At 36.4% G+C, this 27083-nt stretch overlaps 1 protein-coding gene across 2 annotated transcripts in view; it reads left to right on the top strand.

The window, feature by feature from the left end:
• Positions 1-10095: 10095 nt before the first annotated feature.
• rbms1b (RNA binding motif, single stranded interacting protein 1b) overlaps positions 10096-27083 on the top strand; it is an 80244-nt gene continuing 63256 nt past the window's right edge. Inside the window, exon 1 of one of the 2 annotated variants that reach the window (XM_084420464.1) lies at positions 10096-10648. In XM_084420464.1, coding sequence (XP_084276590.1) covers positions 10583-10648 — 66 coding nt within the window. In that variant the 5' untranslated portion in view covers positions 10096-10582. Of the gene's footprint in view, positions 10649-18771; positions 18924-27083 lie in introns of those variants that run through there. The other variant, XM_084420465.1, reaches the window with a different exon arrangement.

The following is a 27083-nucleotide window of genomic DNA, read 5'->3' as shown; positions in this document are numbered from 1 at the left end:
TGAATGTGTAAACCACGACCTCTGAGATCACCAGCTCTCCTCACCGCTTGACATCTACGTGTCACATTTCTTTGACATGCATTTTTCTGCACGTACAGCAGATTTTATACTCTGTAGGATATCATGTTTGACAGGATCGTTCTCAAGTGCCTGGTCAGGTGATGACGAACCAGCTAGAATCACTCATAGGTATTTTCCAGGGGAAATCTTATTTATTCACACATGGAAACTGATCACTAAAGCGGATCAAAAATGGTTACTCTTCAGTAGTTTTATGGTTTCAGTGAGAAAACCTCTCACTAATGTATCGATCTCAGTGTGACTCAGAGTTTTTGTAGTGTCCTCTTCAGTGTAACGATTATACGTTCCTTTGAAGTCGTGGGGTAGAGATGACATGAGGGTTAGCAAAGGGTCACCGAAAGATCAAAGGATTCGCAATAACAACCTGTGTGTGTGTGATACTTTAAAGCAACACTATGTAGCTTTTCAACCTTCATAATATATTTCCAAGACCCTTGTGATGGTACATCGACTTACAATAGGTTGAATGACACGTCTGCCAGAGCCTGACGGGGTCTGTATCGCTTTTACTGGCACTATGTAACTTCGGGGTTCGGGTAGTAACCCGAGCACAAAAAGAACTACAAAATTCGACTGCTTTACGGCATACATCACTTCCCCCACCACTTCCTCAAATTTGGACGTGAGCGTTTACTGTCTAATGGACGTGAGAGGCCAACCAGCGTTTGTTTTCCGGCTTTCGTGCGTATGTTTTTGTCATGGCCAAAGCAGCAACGGACAAAAAAAAAAGTCAGAAGTAAGCCTATGTCTAAACGGTGTGTACAAGTTTGGTAGGAGCTACATTCTTGCAAGTAAATAATACATGATTAGACAGACAAAATTATCTTTTAGGCTAAGTAGCCTAATGACTGCAGGCTGATAGTCATGTTTGTTTATTTATTTTTCTGGTGAAAGTGTCTTGCCTCAGGCTATAATGCAAATCGATTTTTCAACTTTGCAGATTCATCTATGGTAGCTTGATATAATATTGACGATATATGGCTATTACCTACCACACAAACATTGAATTGAATTAGCATTCTGTAAAACAGTAGCCAATAGGCTACTATAATGACGCTGGCTTGGAAACGTGAGCTACGCGATCTTTTGGCGTTTGAAAAAAATAAAACCCATGAAATTATATTCATATGACATGCTGAAATATATGCCATTGTACCTGGGATGAAGACATTTCAGACGCAATGCAGGCAGCCTGCCCAAGACGTGAGAACTCCTGCAGAGTTCGGGGTATCGGCTTGTCAACAAATGCACGTGTATCCCCCCTGGTGTTACCATGACAGATTTTACGACCGCAGTAGAATACAATACTGTTTCCCAACTGTAGTTTCCCATCGTTTTATTATTATTATTAATTTATGTCATTTTGGCCTAGTTTCACAGACAGGGTTTAGATTAATCCGGGATTAGGCTTTAGCTCAATTAGGACATTTAAGTATCTTTCATAAACGTGCCTTAGAAAAAAATATATATTACTGGTGTGCATCTTGAGACAAAACAATGGCACTAACATTTTAAGATATTTTAGTGCAAGTTGCTTTCAGTTAAAACAGCTCAAACATGCATTTTTTTCCCTATAGTCTGGGACTAGACTAAGCCTTGTCTGTGAAACCAGGGGTTTATGTTTTTATATTTTATTTTACTCATTATTTTACTTCTTTCCTTGCTCTTGCAATGCTTGCTATTGTTGTTTAATCCATATGATTGAGTGTTCGGTATAAGAATATCTCCATATCAAGGTATAATAACACTTGTTGGAATTGTACTGGTCAGGCGAAGTCTTGGCATTGAAACATACGCAACTAAGATTATTCAATAAACTCTGCTCTTTTTTATTATCATCCCTTTGTCTTCTGTTTCTGCTCTTTCCTGGCTTTCTCAGTCAAACTCTCAGGCTGGAAGAAGACGGATATCTTCTGGCAGGGTTTCGGCATCCGGGGTTGGATCTAATATATCTGATATTTCTGACATGGAAATCCATCCTCTCTAACAATTTGGCGTAGTCGGCAGGGCTTTCGGCACAATCTAACCCATGGCTGCTTTTATCTCTAGTCATAGTTACAGGTTTCTGTTAGTCAGACATTGTGCAAAGTAAATGAACAATACTAACAATAAAATAAAAATAAACTAGAAATAGTGCAAAAAATACTTTACTTAAACTTTATTTAATATAACTTTTGATTAATTGTAATCAAAATTTTGTAATTGCATATATATATTTATATATGTGTATATATATGTGTATGTGTGTGTGTATGTATGTATGTATGTATATATATATATATATATATATATATATAAGTCAATATATATTGCATTATTAATATTTAGGCCCAGAGTTTCATATGGGCAGGTTTGCATGTCAAAATAATGCAAAATATATTTTTTTAATAAAATGAAATAAAAAACTAAGAACAACTCGGAACAACTGCCAAATTCAGAAAAAAAGTTATATTAAATAAACAAATAATATGAAAAATAACCTAAAGATATGACTAAATGTGCAAATAGTGATTGTGATAATGAACATTAGTGTAAAAAACAAACAAACAAAAAACTAAAATGAAAACTAAAATATCTAGTGACATAATATTTAGTCTAATATATTAGCCGATACATTGTTCAGCCAGATATATCAGCCATCTTCATTTAATGGATATACAAAATGTACTTTGTAAATTTTGTACAAATTTGTTTTGTATCAGTATCTATATAATCTAGTTATGTCTGTAGCTGTTAGCATCGGCCATTGAAAAATGCAAAGTATAAAAAAGAAAGCAGCAATTAATGCATTCAGAATATAAAGGGTCTCTGTGTTTATCTTGTCTCTTGTTCCCTCTTCATGGCACAGTCAGAGTGATGCAGAATGAAACGACGACATGCCGGTGCTGGTAAATCTTTGTCACATCGGTTGTTTCCCCCCACATGTCTCAGAGAGCGCAGAATAAACAGACTGCTGTAGGTCTGGGATCAGACAAAGGGCACGGCTGAGAGCCGGCCGTCCCACGGGAGGGAGACGTAATGAGGAATCTTGCTCAGGAATGCAGAGCGAAAACCCGAAGATCACATTTCACGGAGCCACAGGATGAGCCGAGAGAATGTTCACTAGTTCTCCTGCTGTTTGGGAATAATAGTATCTTGCTAGTTTCTGGACACAGAATAGACATTGACGTGTAAATGCTGGCAGTCGTATGTTAATGTTTCAGGTTTGGCAACCATATAGAAACACACTAGAAACCACTGAGAACACTTTAGCAACCACATATCAAGCAACTATAGCATCATGGTGGTCAGTTGTTAAAAAAAAAAAAAAGTTTAACATGTAAGTCTGCAATAATCTGATCTCCGCTGTCAGGAAAAATAAAAAAGTTGTACACCTACAGAAAAGGAAAAAAAAATCATTTAAGGAACTTAGTCATTTGGCTCGGATTTTATGCTCTATTTATGGTGATGACTCAACTGGCATCATATTGCTCAAGTTTCACTTCTTTGTGTCATTTCTAAAGTATTCTGTGCCAACATGACCAAACTAAAGCCCAGACCACAGAAATGTTATTCCAGTAGTTTGTGATTAAATGTGATTAAAATGTGATAAAAAATGTGATAAACTGTGATTTTGTGAATTTGTAAAATGCGACTGCACAAAAAAAAAAGGAGCAATTTCAATCGATCAAACTATTTTTGAGATGTGCATAACCATCATAGAAATTCATATCTATAATGATGAAGATTTACTCAATTTCTATGACTTTTCCCAGCCTGGAAATTACCGTTTTAAAATTCCCTGATAAAAAGTGTAACAGAACAGGGAAAATACTGATGGAACCAAGTCTGTGGTACTTTTTGTAAGCATTTTTCCCCATTTATTTTCCTCTTAGGGATTAAAAATCATCAATAAGGAGTTTTAAAAAGTCTTAAACCAAACCAATCAGCTCTGAGATTAACAACAACTTTGATTTGAAGCAAAAAAGTGTGTGAAAATTATTTTAGAAAAAAGAAGATACAAGATATTATGAGAGAAAGTGCAATCCAATGAAACATTGTGAGTTACAATCCAATAAAATAAAACGGCTGATATACTGTCAATAATTAAGAGTATAAAACCAATATGTTATTGCAAAATATTCAGTAGGTTAACAGTGTTGGGAGACTGACTCAATCATGCCATTCACAATGCACCAAACACTTATCTGTTTGGTGATTGCACTTCAGGAATAGGTTTTTTTTTTTTACAAACACAAAAAGTGAATCACAAGCAGTCAGATCTTTCTTCTGAGATTTTTCCAATGGTCATTTCCTGTCACATGAATCTTACTGTGTCACAGATTCTTAAATTAGCTACGCACTGACATTGTTCTAAAATGTTGCTACTGTTTTCTAAACTTTCCTGGGGGGTGTGGCCTACGGAGCGGGCTGACCAATGAGCTTGCACCATCAAAAAGGTCACAGAGTCGATGGACAAGAGAAAAAACAAGCTAAAGAATGAGAGCTCTGCAAAATGCCATGACAACACAAAGCACTGGTCAGCAGAATGAACGTCCTCAGAAACACATGCATTCACTGAGCCGTTACTTCATGTGAACCTTGACACTTAATATGTTCCTGCATTTGCTCCCAAATCAAGGGAGGTTTGCATATGGTCTACATAAACAGGGGGGGGAGAGCTAAATGAAGATCAGATTAAGACATTTGCATAACATCTGAGATAAACAACCTAGTAATGTCACGTCTCTATGGTTTGAAGAGAGATTTGTTCTCGGATTCACCAAAAACCTCATGATGTAATCAAACATTTCTCATTAAAAAATTTTCCAGTGCCAACTTATCTTCTAATGGTATGTTTACACGGCAACAACGTATTAAAAATGGAAACGTTTTTCACGTACAAACGACAAAGTTGTCAAAACGATCCCCGTTCACACGGATCCGTGAAAACAACAAAAATGCTGTATTATTCATAGCAGGCCAGTAGTTGGCGATGTCACTTCGTAAAGATACTACACATCTAAAGACTGAACACTTAATACGCATGACGTCAAAGACGAGGAATCAAACGAAAACTGTCTTTAATATTAAAGTCCCCCTGTGGTGAAAATCAAGTTTTTAATGCTGTTCATATGTCTATGTGATGTTTTTTGAATATGCTTTATTACACGGCTCTGTGGAATACTTGATTCTGATTGGTCAATCGCACCATCCGATTATCTGGGAATGACATACTGCTGTAAACAGAAACACAGGCTCATCCGGGTTAAGTCAGCAGCGCTAGGAACGTTTTTTCTTCGTGGAAATTTAGCATTTGGTGTGCTAATAAAATATTAAAACTCAGTCGAATCAATATTTTGTGTACAGTTATTTAATTATGCCATCCAGTATCTTGTCTCGCTCTCTCGTTTCATGCAAACGCAGCGGCGGCCATTTTGTGACTATTGTTTTGTACACTGTTGGATTATAAGATACAAACAGGTACGATTTTAAAACAGTTTAATCTGAAATCAATATCTCTTATCTCCATAATTATTTATGTTGCAAAATGCTGTGTAATAAGTGATATGACTGTATCTCTTAAATGTCCGTCTAGTTTGAATCGTCTCCCTTCCCTTCCGTCTCCCTTCCCTTCCGTCTCCCTTCCCTTCCCTTCCCTTCCATGCTTCCTGAAACAGGCTTTTCTGATGTAAATTTGGGACTTTGCGCGCTCATTTGCATATTCATAGAACCGCGTATACTAAATGAGGCAAGGGTGTCGAGTTACATTGAAGCTATTTTGAGGGGCTGTGTTAACACCACACCGTTTTCAACTAAAACCGTTAAACTTTTTATGCATTTTGGCCATTCGTTTACACGACAACAGCGTTTTGGATGCCTGAAAACGCAAACTTTTGAAAACAAGTTTCAAAGTGCACGTTTTTGAAAATGGTCCCCGTGTAAACAACAAAAACGGGATAAAATTATTGTCTACAGGGGGACTTTAAATCCAACACGTAAATACGCAGGAGATTACAGGAATAAGCTAAATAACACAACCACGTTACCAATGACGACACAAAGAACAGACAAAACTCAGAAATTAAATACACAGGGGTTACCGAGGAAACTAAATGAACAACAAGTGAACTTAATAAGTGATTAACTGGCACACACTAGGAAACTAGGTCAAAATACAAACTAACAGAACCCTTACATTATGTTATTATCCATATTTATTTGAGGTCTCTTGCTGTATGCAAACAGTTATCTTATATGGGTCTATTTAGGTTTTTCCTAAGTAATTTTTTGAAATAACTGAGAACTCAGTCTGAGTTACGAGCAACCGTTTAGCAAAAAATATATATATATTTAAACTTACATTTATATGTGTATTTATTCATTTAGCTCAGTGGCCTCTAATGATTCCACTTCAGCACTCATTGACATCATGTGGTGAACCAACAAAGCACCAAAATCATACAAGATGTCAGCAAACGATTCCTGCAGTGCAATTTATTAATATTATACCACAAACTACAGGCCTGAGTATGCAAAATTATAGGCTATAACTGAATATGACTAAAAAGGAAAATAGATTTTTTTTGTGTGCAATTGATAGTCTCGTGTCTTGTTATCATATTGGTTGTGTTCATGTAAAATCCTAGTAAGAGGATCACATGATGTCTTTGTATCCTGATTGTTTCCAGGTGTCTAGAATATTCAAACCCATGTGATTGTCTTTGTTTGTTGTGCACTTTATTTGGTGAATTTTTGTGTTTCCTCTTGCCTTTTCCTGTGCAATTTTTTGTGATTGTTACTTTAAATAAAAAATAAACTCTATGCACCTGAACAGTTTGTTTCACCAAACACATGGAACAAGCACTGGGCCAAATATTATATTAGTATAGTCAGTATAGACAAGGACAGTCCACTCATATGAATAGGGAAATCTTCCCCTTACAATTTCAGAACCTACACATTAGCTGGACTCAGCTGAAAGAAAATACAGGTTTGAGTAATTTGAGTTTAGGAAACACAGTTTATAATACCATAGGAGATAGAGCCGCGCTCGCATGATTGAGAAAGGCCGAATGAACTGACATTTGGCTTGACCGACAGCACATGACTACTTTGCTAAATCAAATACATTTAATTGAAATTGTTCTCATTAGATATCCAGTATAACTCAGACTTCTTGTTGAATCACTGCAATAAATGAGTGTATAGAGTCTGTGTGTGTTTTGTCTTAACCCCAGGAATGAGTGTTTTTTCTGTGATAAATGAGTGTGTCATGCAGCTCCATCTGGAAGTTGGCATCAGGGCAGAGGAACAGCGGGTATAATGAATTGGGCAGGACAGGCACAAAAAACACGAGGTGACCTGAAGAGGTCCTTCCCACGCATTACACAGGATGACATTGCGTCTCGTTCTGTGATTACAGATGAGGAGCTGTTCTGAGCAGGTTTAATGCACATCAAATAAGTATAATAAAAGTTTGCACCAAAGTTTTAAGTAATAAAATAAGGTCACTTTGTTTGTGCAATACGCATCAGACAGATTGGTGGGAGTGCCGTCTGAGACTAATAGCAAGGCAATGTAAACTTGGAAAGGGACAGCTATTCGGTAAAACATTCAATTTCAGGTATATAACGCACCTAATTATATGACTTTAGTAATCTTTTCCCCTCTCTTCTCTTTCTCTCTGCCGTCGAGATTTAAGGGGATTAAGATCTTGCACTCATCACTCAAGGCTTTGGCTTTTTACTGCAGGCTTTGGTCCAACCCTTCTTCACAGGGCGCTTAGACATGCATGATGTTTCCTGTCTCCTGATGCTCAACAGGAAGCATCACTCACATGAGCTTCTGGCTGGACTCCAAACTATAGAGGCCTGCAAAATATTGCTAAAGCAGCATTTAAACCTGTTTGCATGGATTATTATATCTCTTGTAGAATCACTGGCATTCCGAATCAAGCGATAATGTTTGTAAGATTGTGTTAATCTTGATAAAACAATGATTTAATGTTAATTAATAGTAATTTCATTCAGATTTGGACAAAAATGTTAAAATAAGAATAGATTTGAAATGGAGGGCTTACCATTGAAGATGCTCTGGAGGGAGAACTTGACCTTCAGCTTCCAGGTCCCATTCAAAGGGTCTAATCAAAAATGACACAGTGGTCCTTCACAACTCACTGAAAACTCACATTCAGGTCTTGCTGTGTGGTTTGATTTTTATTTATAACCTTATTATGGCCCTTTTTTGCTGTTTCAGTAATAGTTTTGGTTTTGTTTTGTCAGTTTTGTTTCAAAATTGTTTTACTGTTTAAATTGACCTGCAAAGCCTAGAAAAATGAACTGTATCTTGTTCTTCCTGCTCAATAAGTGAAAATATTCTCTCAAAATCAGCATTAAAAGCAAGGGAAATGGCTTCTCAAACAAGAAAAAATGTAGGGCGGGACTTGATTTTGTCCATGATTGGATGGTTGGGTGGTTATGGTTTGCTAGAGGGTTTTCACTACACGTCATCAATCCGGAAGTCGGCCATTTTGGAGGCACTGAACGTAAACAATGCCACTGAACTGAACGGACCTGCAAATTTGGCTGATTATTGCTGCTGAAAAATGGTCGTGTTTTGGTCTGTACTAATCGGTCGCACCGGGAAAAAACATTTCGAGTTCTATAGACTGCCGAAAGTTAAAGAGAAGAGTACAAAAAACTGATGAAAGATGGCGTTTGTGGTTGAGAGAGGCACAGCATCAGCCACATGTGTAAATGGAGCGTTGACTATGGCTAAAATGTTGACGTAAAGTAGTTCACTATGGCTACATTCACACTGTCAGTCCAAATCCGATTATCTTTGTATCCGATTGGAATATGATCTAAAATGATGTCCACACTGTTCAGATCCGATTTGTGTGTCCACGCAGCTCTTTGACAATACGGCAATGATGTTGCGTTGATGGAGGGGTTTGCATTTGCAATAGAAATGTTGTCTTATTTAAATTTTACAACATGGAAATGTGTAGCCGCCGTGCTGGACTACTGCGTCTTGAGCATGCTACAGAACTGTAGGAGGCTGGTATGCACAACTCTTTTTCCCCGCCGGTTTCAAAATACGTTTAAAAAATAATAATTTTCTGCTCGTCCGGCACTTTGAAACAACACAGCCTTGTTTCGGCAGCGACTTTCATCATGTTCCCTATAACAACGTCTGATGTTTACATTTTACGTGGCGTGAGAAAGTCACATAAACCACGCGAAATCCGATCAGAGCGTTCAGACTGAAGTGGATTTCCTGATATGTGATTTGAATAGGATTTCAAACCACATATGGATGTAGCTTGAAACGGATTTCATGTGCTTTGTTTGGACTGACAATCTGAACGTAGCCAATGTCGGGATAAGAAATAGAAGGAAGAATTGCAGTAAGGACTAGAGAAGCTAGCTCGTTCGGATCTTTTCCACATATTAACTTAAGTTTGTCAAAATTTCGCGCTCTTTCCTGCTTACTAAGTCCTTCTCTATATGATTTCGCAGCTTCCATGTGTTTTTTTTCCGTGGTTTAGACATCATAAATTAGTGTAACAATGTGTTCAGTAGTACATAAACAGTGCAATCCATGCCGTTGTTTACATCCGAGTACCTCCAATATGGCCGCGCATCCGGGTAACTGACCAAATCGTGACGTAGGTGCAAACCCTCTATTGGTCGATCTCGTGTAATTGACAGGTTGCCCCGCCCTCAAGCCAGAGGGAGGGGGGGAGTTATTTTGATTAAAGATTACAAGGGCACATTAATTACATATTTTTTTATATATAATGATGTGCACGGACGGATAGGCCTAAATCATTTATAATAAATGCTTAAATATTCTTTATAAAACAAGAATTGTCAATTTTGATTTCATGGTGACTAAGATTTTAACATTTGTGTCAATACAGAAACTGACACAATTGAAACTGAAAAATAATCCCACCCTCAGAAATTGTAAAGACTCAGAACTTCCCCCGGTATCCACTATTTGGCTCATAAACAACATGAGGAAGCCATGACGTTTACCTAGTATATATATATATATAGGCCTATATGAGGTCTTATTTTAAAGACTAACCTTAATAATTCAAGATGAGCTCTATAGGCCTATATATATATATATAGGCTATATATGCATGTACATATATGATGTCTCATTAAGTTAAGCACTTAATAGAAGACATTAGAACATTTGTGAATCTATTTTTTACCATCTACTGCAAGATTAAAAACATTTTTCACAGAATATGAAATATTCTTACTCTGGTGCTTTAAATACAGCGTTTGGTTGGTGTTTATTAGTCTGTGTTGCAGACTTTTCAGCAGAGTTTGAGTGCACCGAAGGGAGGCTGTTTGCTGTGTTTCGCTCCACTGCAGCTCCACCGCCCACATCCATCCTCAGTCTCCGCTTTCGGACGTCGACAACAGAACCGGTGTTGATTTTCTCCAGGTTTCAGGTCTGACAGTAGTGACATCCACGTTTTTATTTACCGCTAATCTTCATGGGCAAGGTGTGGAGGCAGATGTACCCCCAATATACCTACTATTACCCCTACCTTCAAGCCAAGGTACGAAAATCAGTTTTACCTCTTGTTTGATATCGCTTTTGTTGATGTGACTGGTGTGTGTATCGTGTTTTATTGGATATTGTCCATTATGGATCGAGTGACGCTGTAGTAAGTTTGTTGCGTACTTGAGATGATTTTTCGGGCGGACATTTTAAATCGTGTTTTTAATCAGATATGAACTGTCAGGTACAGATATAACCTAATCGCGGCTGTTGTGTATACAGTGCTGGTTTAAACTCTTTGTGGTCGTCGTTTTTTGGCGTTATTAAATGTTTTGTTCGTTCTCTCTGCCAGTGAATTCCTGTGACGTGACATCGCGCGCTGGCTGAAGTCTGAACTCCAGCACTTGTGTTGTTGTGATCGACTCTCTTGTGAACTTACTCATTTATCATGCTAGTTTATCCCCTTAAGTATCATTGTTGTGTTTTGTAGGACAATATAATCATAGTTTAATTGTAAAAAGACTGAATGTGTTGTTTGTTTGTACGCAGTCATCAGTATGTGGTCGACCGATATGGTGTTTCACATGGGCGATAAGGGTAACCGACATACATTACAATTACAAAAATCAAAATTGCTTAATTTTTTAATTATATATATAAAAAAATTCTCACTTATTTAATTTTTTATACTGAAAAGGTATGTTTCCAGTGGCTGATGCAGATATCTAGAGTTGATGGTTGTATTATAGATAGCCAACAGTCTAATTCAGAATCATAGCTAATGACATAAACTATTGTATTAAAATGTTTAATTTAATATCAAATATATTTAATTAATATTACACAATCTAATAAATACTTATTTAAAACATAAATTACTCATATTAAATATATCTCTGTCCCAAATAAAAAAAAAATTTATCCATTGACAAGACTGTTGTTAGAAATGAAAACTTTTTAAGTTCTTCGGCTACTTCATCCAAGTGTTCATTTTCCGATAATCTTTTAGATGGTGAAATAATATCTGATTGATCAGTCTTGTTCGTCTGTCACTATGATATTCTTTTGAATTGTGCAATCTGCTCTATTAATAGTGCAGGCAACTGAATATTTTGAGAGTGTTTGGTATTAGCCGATAACCATTCCCATATCGTTGATGTTTTTTTAAATTGAGTAAATTTTGAGTAAATATTGTTTGAAATAAAGTGTTTTTATTCTAATGCATGCACTCTCCACTTTAGATATCAGCATCTGCCATTAAAATGATATTGGTCGACCAGTGATAAATACTGCTGTTTATCAGACATCACAGCTGATCAATACTGGGTGGAGTGTATATGCTGCCTGACTATGGATATGGTACTAATCTGGTTTCGTTTATCAAAGATCCAGTTCCTTCCAAAAACATGTCACATTGTACAAAGCTTTATGAAAGCATTGATTTATGACATAGAGGAAACATAAATCTTAACCACCAACCATTCTGTCAATCAAAGCATAGCAAAAAAAAAAACTCACAGTTAATGCAGTGGTCACTGTTTGACCTGACTGGTTTGCCTTGGTAATATTGATGTCTGCTGTCCTGTGAGTATCAGATCCTGAGCTTTCATGCACTTGTCTCCATTAAGGCCTCATATTTCACTCTTATCAAAGTCATTCTGACGTATTTATGAGGGAAACCGGACTTGATTTTATCCATCGGGAATTGATCGGATTGTAAAAAGTGGATGTTAGATGTATTCAGGTGGTTGGAGGCGAGATGCCGAGTCATTGATGATCCAAACTTGAAAGTTGATTCAGATGCATATTGAATGCACATATTGCAAAGACAAAAGAGATTTTATAGGCTAATATGCACGGCAGAATCATGCACAATAAGACCAGAAAGATGGGAAAGTAAACAGGATCAATTCTGCTAGATGCTAGGAAGCTTGTATAGTATGTTGACTTTATGTGGGGGCCGACAGTATATACAAAAGCGTCCTGAAACTCCAAATACTGCCGTACTTATACAGGATAGAGTCCATTAACGCTTCATAAACTCTACAATGAAGTGGCCTGCAGAAATAGAGCACATTTTTAGTCCACGTCATTCATCCTCCGTCATCTCTTATTTTTTGTAATTAGATTTTTATTCCGTGTTCAGAAAATATCCAATATTTGTTTGTTGGCTGGTTTGCTATTTTTGGACACGTGCCCTTGTAGGAGCTTGGAAGTTGAGATGCTTTTGTAAGATAAGCCTTGACAGGGAAGGGAGGAATGACCTTTTTTATTATTATTACAGCAACTTGATTTCTTTCAAGGCTGGAAGCCAGCAGCTTTTGTCTTCATTTGAAAGGCGGAAAGGTAGAACACATTTATATGGTGCTCTGCTACAGCTTAGACAACAACCCAATTATAGCATGTGAGCGCATTTGATTGTGATTAGCTGTGTAATTGAAGGGTCAATCTCACAAAACCGGTATAAAAACATGTTCCCATCATATTTCACACTTATATTTAGGACCATTACGTTTTTTTTGCATTATGACATTATTTTCAATCACATTTCGTGCCAAATTCAGTAATGTTAAGCATTTGTATTAGGCTACAGCTATTTTTTTTAGGTCTATAGACCATTTTATTCAGCCTGGTTAAAACCAGACCATTCTCAGTAGTAACGGAGTTATGGTCTGGCAAAGCTTCATTAATAACTCATTTCCAAAGGGGCGTCACTCAAATGCCTCTGGGCGCAATTGGATAAAACCTAAAACCAATCAGAGCGATCGTCATCGTGTAAAGCCATATGCTGCGTCCCAATTCGCCTAAGTTACACTACGCCATAAAAGTATGTCATCTTTTTGTGAAGAAAAGGAATGTGTAGCAAAAAAGTAGGCAAGCTTTGGGACATACTACTTCGTCATCTTTATCGGACGGATCTATCGCCGTGCATCCTGTCACGTAAACTACCCTGTCAATCATCTTGTCACAGTTAAAATCCTCTATTACTAAAAATCCTACCGTTTCGGAGAGAAATGTAGCAGCACGTTCATCTGCCAGTGGGTCTTTCATGGAGACTGTCCTCATGTGTTTGCAATTTGAATATAATAATGCATTTAAAAGTTGGTGCGCTTCACACAACAGACGTCGCTCAAATGCCTCTGGGCGCAATTGGATAGACCTAAAACCAATCAGAGCGATCGTCATCGTGTAAAGCCCGCCTCGACGTTTCTGATTGGTGCCTTGATTTGGACGGATTAGAAATCGGCTTGAATGGGCTCTCTTTGCCAGACTACTTTCAGAGTTTGTCTGGGGTTTCCCAGGCTACATTTTATTAGGTCTATATTAAATTCAATTATATTTTCATTGAACTGTGCAAATTGGCAACCAGGTCCAAACGTCAGTATGGAAATGTAATCCGGAAAGTGTAACAGCACATGCAAAATGTTACCTTGAGGAGAAAAATGTACAGTTGTGAAGAATAAGTATAGCTGTATCTACAGCAATGTATTAACAAGAGAATAAGGGGAGATACAGAATACAGATGCGCTACTGTAATGGGAATTATGGGTGAATTTGTGCTTCGTTATCATGAGAATAATGTCACAATGCAGCAAATGCAAAAAGCTTAATGTGGTTCCCTATTTTTTTTCTTAGCGTTTTGCCGTTTAACATGTTTTTGTGAGACTGAAATGTGCTTCCACACATTTTCTTGAGAATGCATGAAATAGACAAGAAATTATGAGAAGCAACTAAGCCGTAATAAATGTATTCATGTCAAATTTACAAGTCGAGGGAGACATGCTGTTGCATTATCACCAGTGGTGCATAACTGTTCATTAATAATATGAATAATAATTCAACAGCACCAGTTTTTCCACCAGCTCTGAAGTATTTCCATGGCTTGTAGGTGGGCCGGCCGTGTCAACATAAGCCTGTGATCGAGGGGTGGGTTTTAGCACATTAACTGCCATTGGACATTACACACAGAGCCTGCAAACAAAGCCATTGTGAAAGGCCTGAAAAAGCCCTATACAATGTTTACAATACAGTCTGAAGAGTTGCCTGGCAGCGGAATGTACACAATTAACCAGCTCATTATGTGTGTGCCGAGCTGAAAGAATTCCAATTGTTCTCCTATGATAGTCATTCTGGGAACTTTTTGACATGAGGAAAATGAGGGACCAGCTCAACAATAATAACCACCATGGTGGCGAAGCACTCTGCCAAGGGCCTGTCTCGCAAACACAGGCGGAGAGCTCCAAAGTCCTTCAGCTTAACTGACAAGGTCAATGAGACCCACACAGACCCGTCTGGTATTAATAGACTTGCTTTGTTACTTTGTGTAAACAGGCAATTCAGTAAATGTGTAAGTAAATACGTGAAGATCGAATGGGGTAAAAAATAGTTTTGCTCAAAGGCTAGGCTATTTGAGGCCTGTCGAATAGTGCCGGGTATATACCGAGATCTGTCAGCTGGTAGAGATTCTGCTAAAGTGGATGATGTATTTGTGTGGGTATCCGTGGACAGGACTATTTTATACCATGAAATGGACAGTTCATATACTATTTTTACATGTGGAAAAGATGAAGAAACATGGGGTAAAGCTGAAGCGGCGGACGTGACTGCAGTTCAATGTTAATATAGAATGTGTCTATTTTATAGAAAAATCTAATGTGGTTCATCCATGTCCACCATCAGAATTAAGAGACAAAACTAATTAGTGCTGTCAATCGATTAAAGGGGTGGTTGATTATGATTTCACTTTTCTAACTTTAGTTAGTGTGTAATGTTGCTGTTTGAGCATAAACAACATCTGCAAAGTTACGACGCTCAAAGTTCAAAGCAAAGGGAGATATTTGCTTTTAGAGAAATTGCTTTTTAACGACTACAACAAACGGCTGGTAGGGACTACACAACATTAGTGACATCACCAACCCTATAATTTACATAAACCCCGCCCCCCGGGAACGTGATTTATAGATTATCAAGACAAAATATGCTAATCAATGACTAGAAGATAACTAGGCTACACATCAGCTACATAAACTCATCAACTAACCATTCAGAAATGTCCTGTTGCTTCTACATGTTGTCACTTCTTCTCGAGTCTCTCCATCATTGTCTGACTCCGGGTTGAACATAAAAGACTAAAAGGTTTTGAAATTTTCAGTGCATGTCTGTGTGAGTGCAAGCTGTCGAAGCTCCGCCCCCTGTGCCGGGAGCAGCAGCTCATTTGCATTTAAAGGAACAGACACAAAACGGTGCGTTTTTGCTCACCCTCAAAAAGTGACAACTCTAACATGCTATATAAAAATATCTGTGGGGTATTTTTAGCTAAAACTTCACATACACACTCTGGGGACATCAGAGACTTATTTTACATCTTGTGAAAAGGGCATTATACCACCCCTTTAAAAAATGTTTTACTAATTAATCACACATTCTTTCTGTTATTAATAGCAATTAAAAGTTTTTAATATTTTTATATTGTATTAATTTCACAGTTACTCTCCAAATTAATGTAGAAACAGCTTGAAGACAGTATATTATAAACATTTGTTGTAATGCCATTTTTGTATGAATGAAGGCCAGTAATACTGGTACTGATGTCTCTATGAAATTGATTTTTTTTTTTTTATCCATTTATTATAAGCATTCAGTATCACATTATAATTGTGTAATACAGTATAATCTTCACAAAAACCCTGTATAATAAATGTCACATTTAGCTTTACCTTTATTATACATGGGCTAATTCTTTTCTATTGGCCAAGTCAGACCGGTTCAGGTAGGAGATATACAGAAAGTGAATAAAGTTATCAAGCACCTCACAGTCTTCACTTCGTAAATTCTAAATGAAATATAGACTAATCCTTATTAAAGCTACAAAAGTTATTCAGTCAAAAGCAGTGAGTGATTTTCTCTTTTTCTTTCATTCTTTGATTAACATTAATGACAGACATTCGCAGGTTTATTAGGCTGCTGTCACTTTAAGACCTGCCGCACATGACCCGGATCTGACACATTTTCTCACAACTCTTGACGTTCATTTAAGACTTACTTTAACTCATTTAAGACTATGCTTGCGAGGATACTCCACAAAATGGGCATTTTGGCACTGAAAGCATAACAACAACTGACATCTTTCCCTCAGAGTTATTTACATACACAGATGAATATTACCAGGATGGCGGGATTATTAATGCTGCATTTGATTGCCGGGTTTTGATGCAAAAATTATACTTCATAATAATCATCTTCGGATATTCTCTGGAGAAATATCTCATCTGTCGTGATTGTTTAGAAATTACATGTGTGGGTTGCAGGAGCGAAATGGTGTTTTATGTCATGCAAATAAACAAATGATATTAAAGTCATGAATTTTAGGATATCATTTTACTGAATCTCTCTCAGAGCCCCTTTCCAATTCCAATTTAGAGAAAATCAAACACGAAAGGCACGTCCAACATCCATGTCTACACTGGATACATGCCGCGCAATTGGACGAAACTAGATCATTCCCCTTTAAATCAGAGAAGCTGTTCACACTCGCAGCATGCCGTGTTATGATAAATAAATTACTCGCATAAATTCTGAGCTTTGCACCAAATTATCTTCTGGTCTGCTAATTTCTCATCTTTTTTTGAGTGGACTACTTATGAAAATAACCTATTCAAAGTCAAAGTAATATTCACTCATTTGAATGTTGCCAAATTCTTGATTTGAGATCATGTTTTTGACCAATCTGAAGTATTAGTTCCCCGTGTGTCATTTTCTAAATCTATGAATACATTAAATATTATGTAAAATAAGTTGATTTAATTTCCGCATATTTGTGCACATCTCATTAAATTACATTGGGCCCTATTTTAACGATCTGAAACGCAAGTATCAAGCGCGAAACGCAAGTAACTTTGTGGGCGGGTCTTGGGCGCTGTTGCTATTATACCGGCGGGATAAATGACTCTTGCGCCCGACGCAAATCTAAAATGGGTTGGTCTGAAGTAGCTTCATTATTCATAGGTGTGGTTTGGGCGTAACGTGAAATAAACCAATCAGATCATCATCTCACATTCCCTTTAAGAGCAGGCGTGCTTGTTCCATGGCGGATTGCTATTATAACGGCGGATATGCCAGGTTCATAGCCGAGGAGACCGACGTTCTCGCCAGGGCTGTAAAACACAGAGAAGTGACATTGGGGATGGAGAAACACACCCAAATTAGCTTCGGTTAAACAGGCGTTTAATAATTTGGGTAAATGTGTAAGTTAGATTTATGCCTATTTTTTCACATCTTCATGGACAGCACAATGATTTCCCTCGTGTGGTAATATTTTTCCTTGTAATAATGTATGGTTTTCTAAAAATGAGAACTGCTGCATCTGTGTGTAGATGAGAGAAGCAAAGTGTATGTGCTTTGTGCACACGCTACATTGATTATGGCCAAGCATGCACCTTTAAAATAGCACATTAATAACATGCGCAACGCGCCACTGACTTTAGACTAGATCTTTCCTGGTCTGTGGCGGAATTGTTTTCTGAAACTGCAAAATAGCACCAGGGAACGTTTGCGCCGGAACACGCCTCCTCTTTTCGCTGAACCGCCCCCGGGAAGCGCAAGTTCATTCCCTAATTTACAGACGTGCGTCTGTGGAGGGAAAAGTCAGCTGTGCGCGGGTGCAAAATAGGAATGATACATGCGTCGAATGATACAAAGGCAATTACGCTGGGTGCAAGATAGGGCCCATTTTTATTAAATCCAGCTATTTTGTCTTCATCTTAATTGGCGTCATTTTAATTCTACATTATATTGGCCCCCTGCTCACCTATACGATTCCTATACACAGTTTGGATTTTGATTTAAATCATTTCCAGGTCTGGAAATAAAAAAATAAAAAATAATTGTGTTTGTCTATTGCCCCAATTCAGTTTTCTAAAACATAAAATTAAGAATTTCAAAAAATAATGTTTTCATGCCAAAAGTTTAGCGATCATTTAGTGATTTTCGAACACGACTGAATGAATTAAGGTGCACATTTTCATCATGCATAACTGTAATGTACTATTTTTAAAACGTAGTAGGCAGTGTACAGTGCACACGGTTTAGTATTCAGCAAGTAGTAAGCTTGTGTTTCATTCCAACCAGTCCTGCACACATCCACACTCTCGCTCTCTCTTGTTCTCTCCGTGTGAAAGAGGCGTCTTCCTGTGCGACAGACACACACACACATGTAAACACGCTGCTTTCGTAGTGCCGTGACGAACTCGAAGCTGCCGCTGTTGACGACCACAATGTGGCCCCCGTTAAGAAGATGGGGCCCTCGGTTGGAGCCCGACGGCAGAGGCAGGAAGGTATGTAGTCAACACTGTTTCAACAGCGCAGAAATTGCAACGTTTCATTTCTACTTTGCAAATGGACCGAGACAGAACGAGATTCTCTGGGAGGAAGTCAACGGGCTGAGATGTCTCTCCATTACAAGGGAGAATGTCGAGAATGTGGTCTGGGCAAGCTCGCTTTTACGTGGCGCTTTTTTAGAGTTGCATTGGAGTTCAAAAGCTTCTCCGTGTGTTTTATGTGTGTTATAGGCACAGTTGCATCAAGAGGCCGTGTGCATGTAAGTTTTGCATGGGTTTATGCACATGCATGTTGGCAGGTTACAGTGTGATTTGTAGCTCTGATAGCCTGTGGGGGAGGCTAGCGCTTTCCTCTTCATTTGTTTTCTCTGCACATTCAGCACGGACAGCTGTACCATGTCAAGCAGGGAGACTTTAGGACTGATTTGTGGGCTGCTTTCCTGTAGGCTTTTTCAAGCTCCTCTAGATCTTGTTAAACATCCTTGGCTATTATAAACTATAGCCGTTCTTAACTGGCTTTGTTTCTGGACTGTTGTTTACCTTGCAGTGTCAACAAAAATTTCCCGAAATAGACCTAATTCACTTTCTTAATACATTCTCCTGGTCATATTGTGCACGATATTCCCAAAGGAATATGGAAAACAGCAGTACGTTTGCCATTTTGGAGATATATTTAAAGATGGACATCTTTAAGCATGAAGAAGAGTGGAATATGTGCAAGAATAATAAGCTATATGAAACTCATCCGGAAATTACAGACTTTTTATCGCTCTTAAAACTAGATTTGATCAAGTCTACACCAGATGTTGAAGAGGTCATACAAGTTTGACCCATGCTTTTTCTGCTTAAAGGTGAAGACCCAACTTTATGCATGTTTTTATGCATTCCCCTCTCTGTTAAACATATTTTATTAGATTGTCCTGGACTTAATACAAGCAGAATGCTCTTTTATGAAGTTACCTCACTTAAAGACTTAAGTGAGATTATGCCTGAAAAGGTTTTGGATTTTTTGTATCATATGTTAATTAAAAAAATCGTTTGTTTGGTTTTTATTTTATTTACAATTTTACATGATATTTGTATTTTTGTAGTTGAATTTTTGCCATGCAAATAGCTTTGAATGCTGACATGGCACTAAATCAATCAATCTGAATCTGAATCTTTAAGCTTGACTGTTTGGCTTTATATGAAATGGTAACTTTTCAGTATAAAAAGTCCATTTGTAACTATATAAGGTTTATTAAAGCTTTGCTCATTGTTAATTTCAACATTAACTAATACATTTTTACATTTGAAAGTTGTATCTCAACATTAGTTCATGCACTATATGAGCTAACATTGAATGATCAAGGTATAAGGAATATAGTAATACAGTACTTTTTAAAAAAATTGCAATAAAGTTCAAAACTATTTTATTTGTTATGTTTGTTTTCATTCAGTATCCATTTTAAAAACTTTCGCTTGATTAATTGGTTAACGGTCGACCTCCAATCAAGACCTTTTATTTCCTATGCTTGGTATGTATCGCTCACTTTGTTTTAGGGCTGTGCAATTAATCGTATTTCGATTTTGGCTTCCAACGATTATGAGAACAATGAGAACTTTCGTTCCTCCCTAAGCCCTAACTTAACATCCAAATCAGCCGAATAAGTGAGTGATGTAAAAGGCAGTCTACTGTTGCTAAACTGCGGGAGGTACTTGATATTAAACAGCGTTATTAAAGGGATACTTCACCGATTAGCATTAAGCTTTGTATCAGTAGAAACCCGGTAGTATTTTCGAATGACCGTGCTTCCCTCCCTCATCATGTCCCCCTGAGACGAGAGATTTCTGTATTGTGTGTCTGGAAAAACCCCTCAAATGACGCAAAAATCATCATTTATCATCATCTGAGGCTTTTTTGTCCAGAGGCGAGAGACTCCAGCCAGTAGGAGGAGCTCGTCCCGCATGTGTTCAACCCGCCCATAGGGAGATCTCACCATAAAACCCCGTCTTTTCAGTTTCGAGTCGACTAGTAGCCTAGCTGTATCATTTCTTCCGATACTGCCCTCTGTAACCGGGAGGCGTGGCTTGGGAGTGTCCTCGTAGAGCAGCGAAGTGCATTCTGGGAGTTGTTGTCTTTCATCCACATGAGCCAAAAATAAAAATTTTGGCTTTTCTCAGTCTAGAAGGCACCAACTTCTAAAATAATTTCACATTTCTACTACATAAATGACCCAATTTAAATGCACATTTTCTTTTTCAATGGTGAAATATTCCTTTAAAAGCGGATTAAGCCGCAAAAGAGACGCTGTTCCCTCGGCGCGCTCCGAGACGGGGCGAAACGCTTATACTGAGGGCGTTCAGATACGCGCCTAAACCGTCAAATAACCTACACACAAATATGTCGAAATGCCATTTTAGTAATTATCCTTGTAAACAGTCGGTTATGTCTTAAGTCAATATAAACATTTGAGAAAGCGTGTTTGAAACGTGTGTGTGTAACAGTATATTGGATCCGTGCAGCTCTTCTTCTGCAGTCATTAATGTTAGTCAAACAAGAAAAGACAAAGATGAAATCACTCACTGCTCTTGAATGAATAACTTTTGTATAGTTTTAAATAAGTATTAGTCAAATCAGATGTAAAATAATAACACTGCTGGTCTCTCTGAATACCACATCTTCCAATTAGTTTCTTTGCTCTTATTTTATTGCTGACTGTTTACTTGTCTTCTGTAACTGTTTTGATGACTTTCACTTTAATTAATCTGCTGAATCTGCTGTTCTTTTACATTTTAGAATGATTTTTACAATGAACTATATCTTTATCGTTATCAGCCTTGGTGTGAATGGGCCTTTACAGTGATAAAAATGAAAGGTTAAGCTTACCAATAGTTTAAAAATGTGCTTTTTATTATTTATTACAAAAAAGAATGATTTTTAACACAACGGCACCCCATGCACTGCATACACGTACTTTTTTTAAACACTTTTTTTTTGCACAAGGTATTTTTGCATGTTTAAAATCTAGTATGAGCACCCCTTTCCTCACTCTCCCTTTGTCCTTTCATTTAATTTTGCACTCTGACCCTTTGTTTTTGCTGAATCAGCCCTTTCCGTCTCCTCATTTGCCCGTGACATGCTGGCATTACTCATACAAACACGTACACAGCAGAGGGAAAGGTGCCACGGGTCACTGTCATGACCCAGAATGTCCTTTTGAGTGCAGAAAACCACATTATTCCACCCCCCACGCCTACGTCACAATTTAGACATGTCCGTATCAATTTGACTGTTTTTGAAAACATTCAAATGCATGGAAATATTAGCAGAACGCTTTACGTTGTAAACAATTGCATGTCCCTATATGCATGATTATACAGCCTTTGATGCAATGTGTGTGTGTGTGTGTGTGTGTGTGTGTTGTGAGTGTGTGAAAAACCACATATTAGCTGAATACTGAATATTCAACTCTGAGACAGTAAATGCAAATATCTAACAGCTGCTGAAATGTCTGCAGAGACATTAAACTAAGACACTCTTGCAATTAAAAGCTGCAATTATATTTGATCAAAAATACAGTAAAATCAGTAATACTGTGAAATATTATTACCTTTTAAAATAACTCTTTTTTTTCTATGTGAATATATTTTTAAAGTGTAATTTACTCCTGTGGTCAAAGCTGACTTTTTCAGTGTCACATGATCCTTCAGAAATCATTCTAATATGTGACCCTGGACCACAAAACCAGTCTCGAGTCACACGGGTATATCTGTGGCAATAGCCAACGATACATTGTATGGGTCACAATTATAGATTTTTCTTTTATGCCACAAATCATTAGGATATTAAGTAAAGATCATGTTCCATGAAGATATTTGGTAAATTTCCTACTGTAAATATATAAAACATTTATTTTTGTGAGTGAATATGCAGCACAATCATGAACATAAATGAACAACTTTAAAGGAGATTTTCTCAATGTTTCGATTTTTTTTTTTTTTGCACCATCAGATTCCAGATTTTCTAATAGTTGTATCTCGGCCAAATATTGTCCTATCATAACAAACCATACAAACCATATTTATCCAGCTTTCATATGATGTTTACATCTCAATTTAAAAAAATTGACCCATGTGACTGGTTTTGTCGTCCAGGGTCACATTTGATGATTTGAATTTCTTTCTTTTTTTGAATTTTTTTGAATGTTGCTGCTTTATATTTTTTGTGGGAACTGATACATTTTCTTTCAGAATTCCTTAATGAATAGAAAGCTCAAAATAACAACATTTACTTGGAACATAATTATTAAATCTTACCAACCACAAACTGTTGAATAGTAGTGTATGTCAAATATGAATAACGTGACCTTTTTTGCGCCATATGTTTCTGGGGCATTTTTGTCTCTTTCTGTGCAAATGTTTTATTTATTTTTTATAATAAATTTCTGAAGCTGCATGCTTTGATGAAAGATTGTAATCCGTGGCTTGTATTGACCTGCTCATGTTTGCTCTGTCCTGAATAGCAGATGTTTTCTAGTCACTTTTTTTTTCTTTCTTTTTTTTCACAAAAAGGAAAAGGATCGGATCCAAGGGCAAAGATCTCGTGCTCTCTGCGGGATTGTAAATGACCCATTTACATTCTAACTATCCAACGTAAACTGCTGTCGAAGCACGATCAGGCGTTGCTGGGGATTATTGATACCACAAGGTGTTTTCGGTGCTTCTAAGATCACATTTAAATTCAAAACGGCAGACTGAAATCGAAAACTGATGAGCTCAGGGGAAGTTATTTAAGAAGACAACAGGAAATGCAGTGTTTAGGTGTGAAGACGTGCTTTACATTCAGAGAGACGCAGAACGACACGACTCTGTATTTGAAGGAGTTAAACATTTGATTTCAGTTTGTGTGTATATAGTGAAGCTATACCACTCATCACACACGTTCCGTGTTTAAAAGCATCCCATGATGCACCTCAGGAAGTTGGTTTATGAATGTCCAGAGCGAGCAGCTTAATCAGGAAGTTAATGAAATGATAATTATGTAAATGTGGACCTTGAAATGCAATGTAAGTCGCTTTGGTTAAAAGCGTCTGCCAAATGCATGAATGTAAATGTCAAATATGATGAATGTCAAATTCCTCCCTCAGATATCAGACTGATTATTTAATCGATACATATTAAGTAAGTGGCAAGAAGAGTGGAATATGTGCAAGAATAATAAGCTATATGTGACCCTGGACCACAAAACCAGTCACATGGGTCAGTTTTTTGACATTGAGATTTATTGATCATATGAAAGCTGAATAAATAAGCTTTCCATTGATGTATAGTTTGTTAGGATATAGGACAATATTTGGTTGAAATACAACTATTGAAAATCTGGAATCTGAGGGTGCAAAAAAATCTAAACATTGAGAAAATCTCCTTTAAAGTTGTTCATTTATGTTCACGATTGTGCTGCATTCACTCACAAAAATAAATGTTTTACATATTTACGGTAGGAAATTTACTAAATATCTTCATGGAACATGATCTTTACTTAATATCCTAATGATTTTTGGCATAAAAGAAAAATGGATAATTTTGACCCATACAGTGTATTGTTGGCGATTGCCACAGATATACCCGTGCGACTCGAGACTGGTTTTGTGGTCCAGGGTCACATATGAAACTCTTTATCGCTCTTAAAACTAGACTTGATCAAGTGGTATTCACCAGATGTCGTAGAGGTCATACAAGTTTGACCCATGCTTTTTCTGCTTAAAGGTGAAGACCCAACTTTATGCATGTTTTGTAAGATTCCCCTCTCTGTTCAACATATTTTATTAGATTGTCCTGGACTTAATACAAGCAGAATGCTCTGTTAATTAAAAAAAATCTTCTATAATATGACTTGCTGTTTTTGTTTGTTTGTTTTTTATTGTATTTATATGATATTTGTATTTTTATAATTGAATTTTTGCCATGCAAATAGCTTTGAATGCTGACATGGCTGAATCTGAATCCAGAGCGAGCAGAGCTGGAATAATTTTTTTAATTCTATTATTTTAAAACAGGTTTAAATTAAGTATTCAGGGCCATTTCTGACCCTTTCAAAACTTAAAAAGCAACGTTTCTAAGCGTTGATTCGATACTTCAAACATTTAAATTTTTTTAAACAAGTTCTCTTTCAGTTTACTTTCTATAGAGATATTTATTTAATTGACCATTTCTCTCTCCCGATCAACTCACTTCATGTCAAAATAATTTCATTGTGCTTTTAAATAAGACACACAATGTATTAAACAAAATGGACAATGCTTATAATAAAAATATATATTTTTAAAATTTATTTATAATAAATATTATTATTATTATCATTATTATTTATATAATAAATTATTATTGTTTATTTTTTATATAAAAATACAGCAGCATTATTTCTTCAATAATACATTTGTTTTTGTTTATTTCACTTTCAATAATGCAACAGTAGCCTATTTTTTCAGTAAAAAAAACTTTATTAAACTTTATTAAAACAATTAAATTATGCCATGGCCAAGCATATATTAAATTATTGTTCTGTAATTAAATTAACGAAAACAAAAAATCAACTTTTAGTTATGAATTTAGTAAACCTTGCCATATAATTCTGTGAACGAAACATTTCTAGTATGTTTTAAACTTTTCAAATTTATTTTACTGGATATAATACAGCTAACATGTTGATTTAATATGATTATTTTAAAAACATTTCATATTAGATAACCTAGATATATTATTACTGATATTTAGATTTTATTTCCACATGTCAATTGAACACTTGTTGTTTTCTGGACAAATGTTTGTTTGTTTGTTTGTTTTTGTTTTGTAACCGACCCAACACTTGTGCATTTTGCTGTTGCTGTCATACATTTTTTTTCAAGTATGTGTTTTTTCACCACAGACCTCATTTCAGCCATTTAACCAAAAACCCATTGACTTCGGGTCGGATGTGCTAAAATGCGAACTCGTTTCTGCGCTTTACAAATCTACGTCATCCCTGCACCACTTTATCAGACATTTTGACATCAGCAGCACAGAAACATCATCGACTTGCTTGGAAACAGATTTAGATTTTAATGCTGAGGACAGTTTTGTGTTTTATGCATTTGAACTTTAACGTCATCATTGACATGGCTTAATTATTATTATTATTATTATTATTATTATTATTTTATTTTTTTTAGGCAGATTTAGATTAGATGTGAACCAGTGGGTTGGAGAAATGTTAAAGTCATATTCAATTTTATTATTTTTTTCATATGGATTGTTTATTTCATTCCCCAGCCCATATTGTAAACAGAATTCTTGATTCTTCTGATGAATAATTTAGGATTAGGATTAAGTTTGGTATTGTTTCTGGTAGAATAGAATAATAATAATAATTCAAATAATAGAGTTTTATTTAAATAGCACCTTTAATATATATTATACAATTAAATGTAATTTGTGTGTATATATATAATTGAATATATAGTATGTGTGTGTGTGTGTGTATATATGTGTGTATATATATATATATACATATATATACATACATACATACATACATATACATATACATATATATATATATATATATATATATATATATATATACATTTTCATTTATTATACATTACATTAAGCGTAATTTAATGCAATTATTTTTAAAATTTATTTTGTTTTTATTATATGCAAAATCATTCAATGAAATCAATTACAAAAAGAAAAACATTGATTGGGGAAACTGTGTTTAATTGTCATGAAAATAATGTCGCAATGCAAAAAAAATATCTTAATGGTCCTAAAAGTATTATAGTATTAAAATAATATAATTTCTGATTTCTTCCTACTTTTTTGAAAGGTTAAGTGTGACCTGAACATGTTTCCCGCGGGATTTACTCCTCCTACACCCATCGAGGAGAGTCGGCTTACATAGCTCTTCCTGGAGTCAGAAAACACAGAATAGCATAAAAAAATCCCCCTTTTTTGAATATATATCCATCTATATTTCATCGGCATTGATTTTTTTAATGTCATACACACTCAGTTTTGTCTTTTCATGTTTAAACACAGCGTTAAATCAGTCCATATAGCACATATGAAATTGTAAAACCACAAAACCTGATGGCCTCACTCAGGAATGTGAAGTATGTGAGCCAAAGGAAACCA

The sequence above is a fragment of the Rutilus rutilus genome (genome assembly GCF_951802725.1).
Source record: "Rutilus rutilus genome assembly, chromosome: 10".
In the NCBI taxonomy this organism is placed as follows: Eukaryota; Metazoa; Chordata; class Actinopteri; order Cypriniformes; family Leuciscidae; genus Rutilus; species Rutilus rutilus.
Note: the sequence above shows the minus strand (reverse complement) of the source record. Positions and strands in the feature narration are given on the sequence as shown.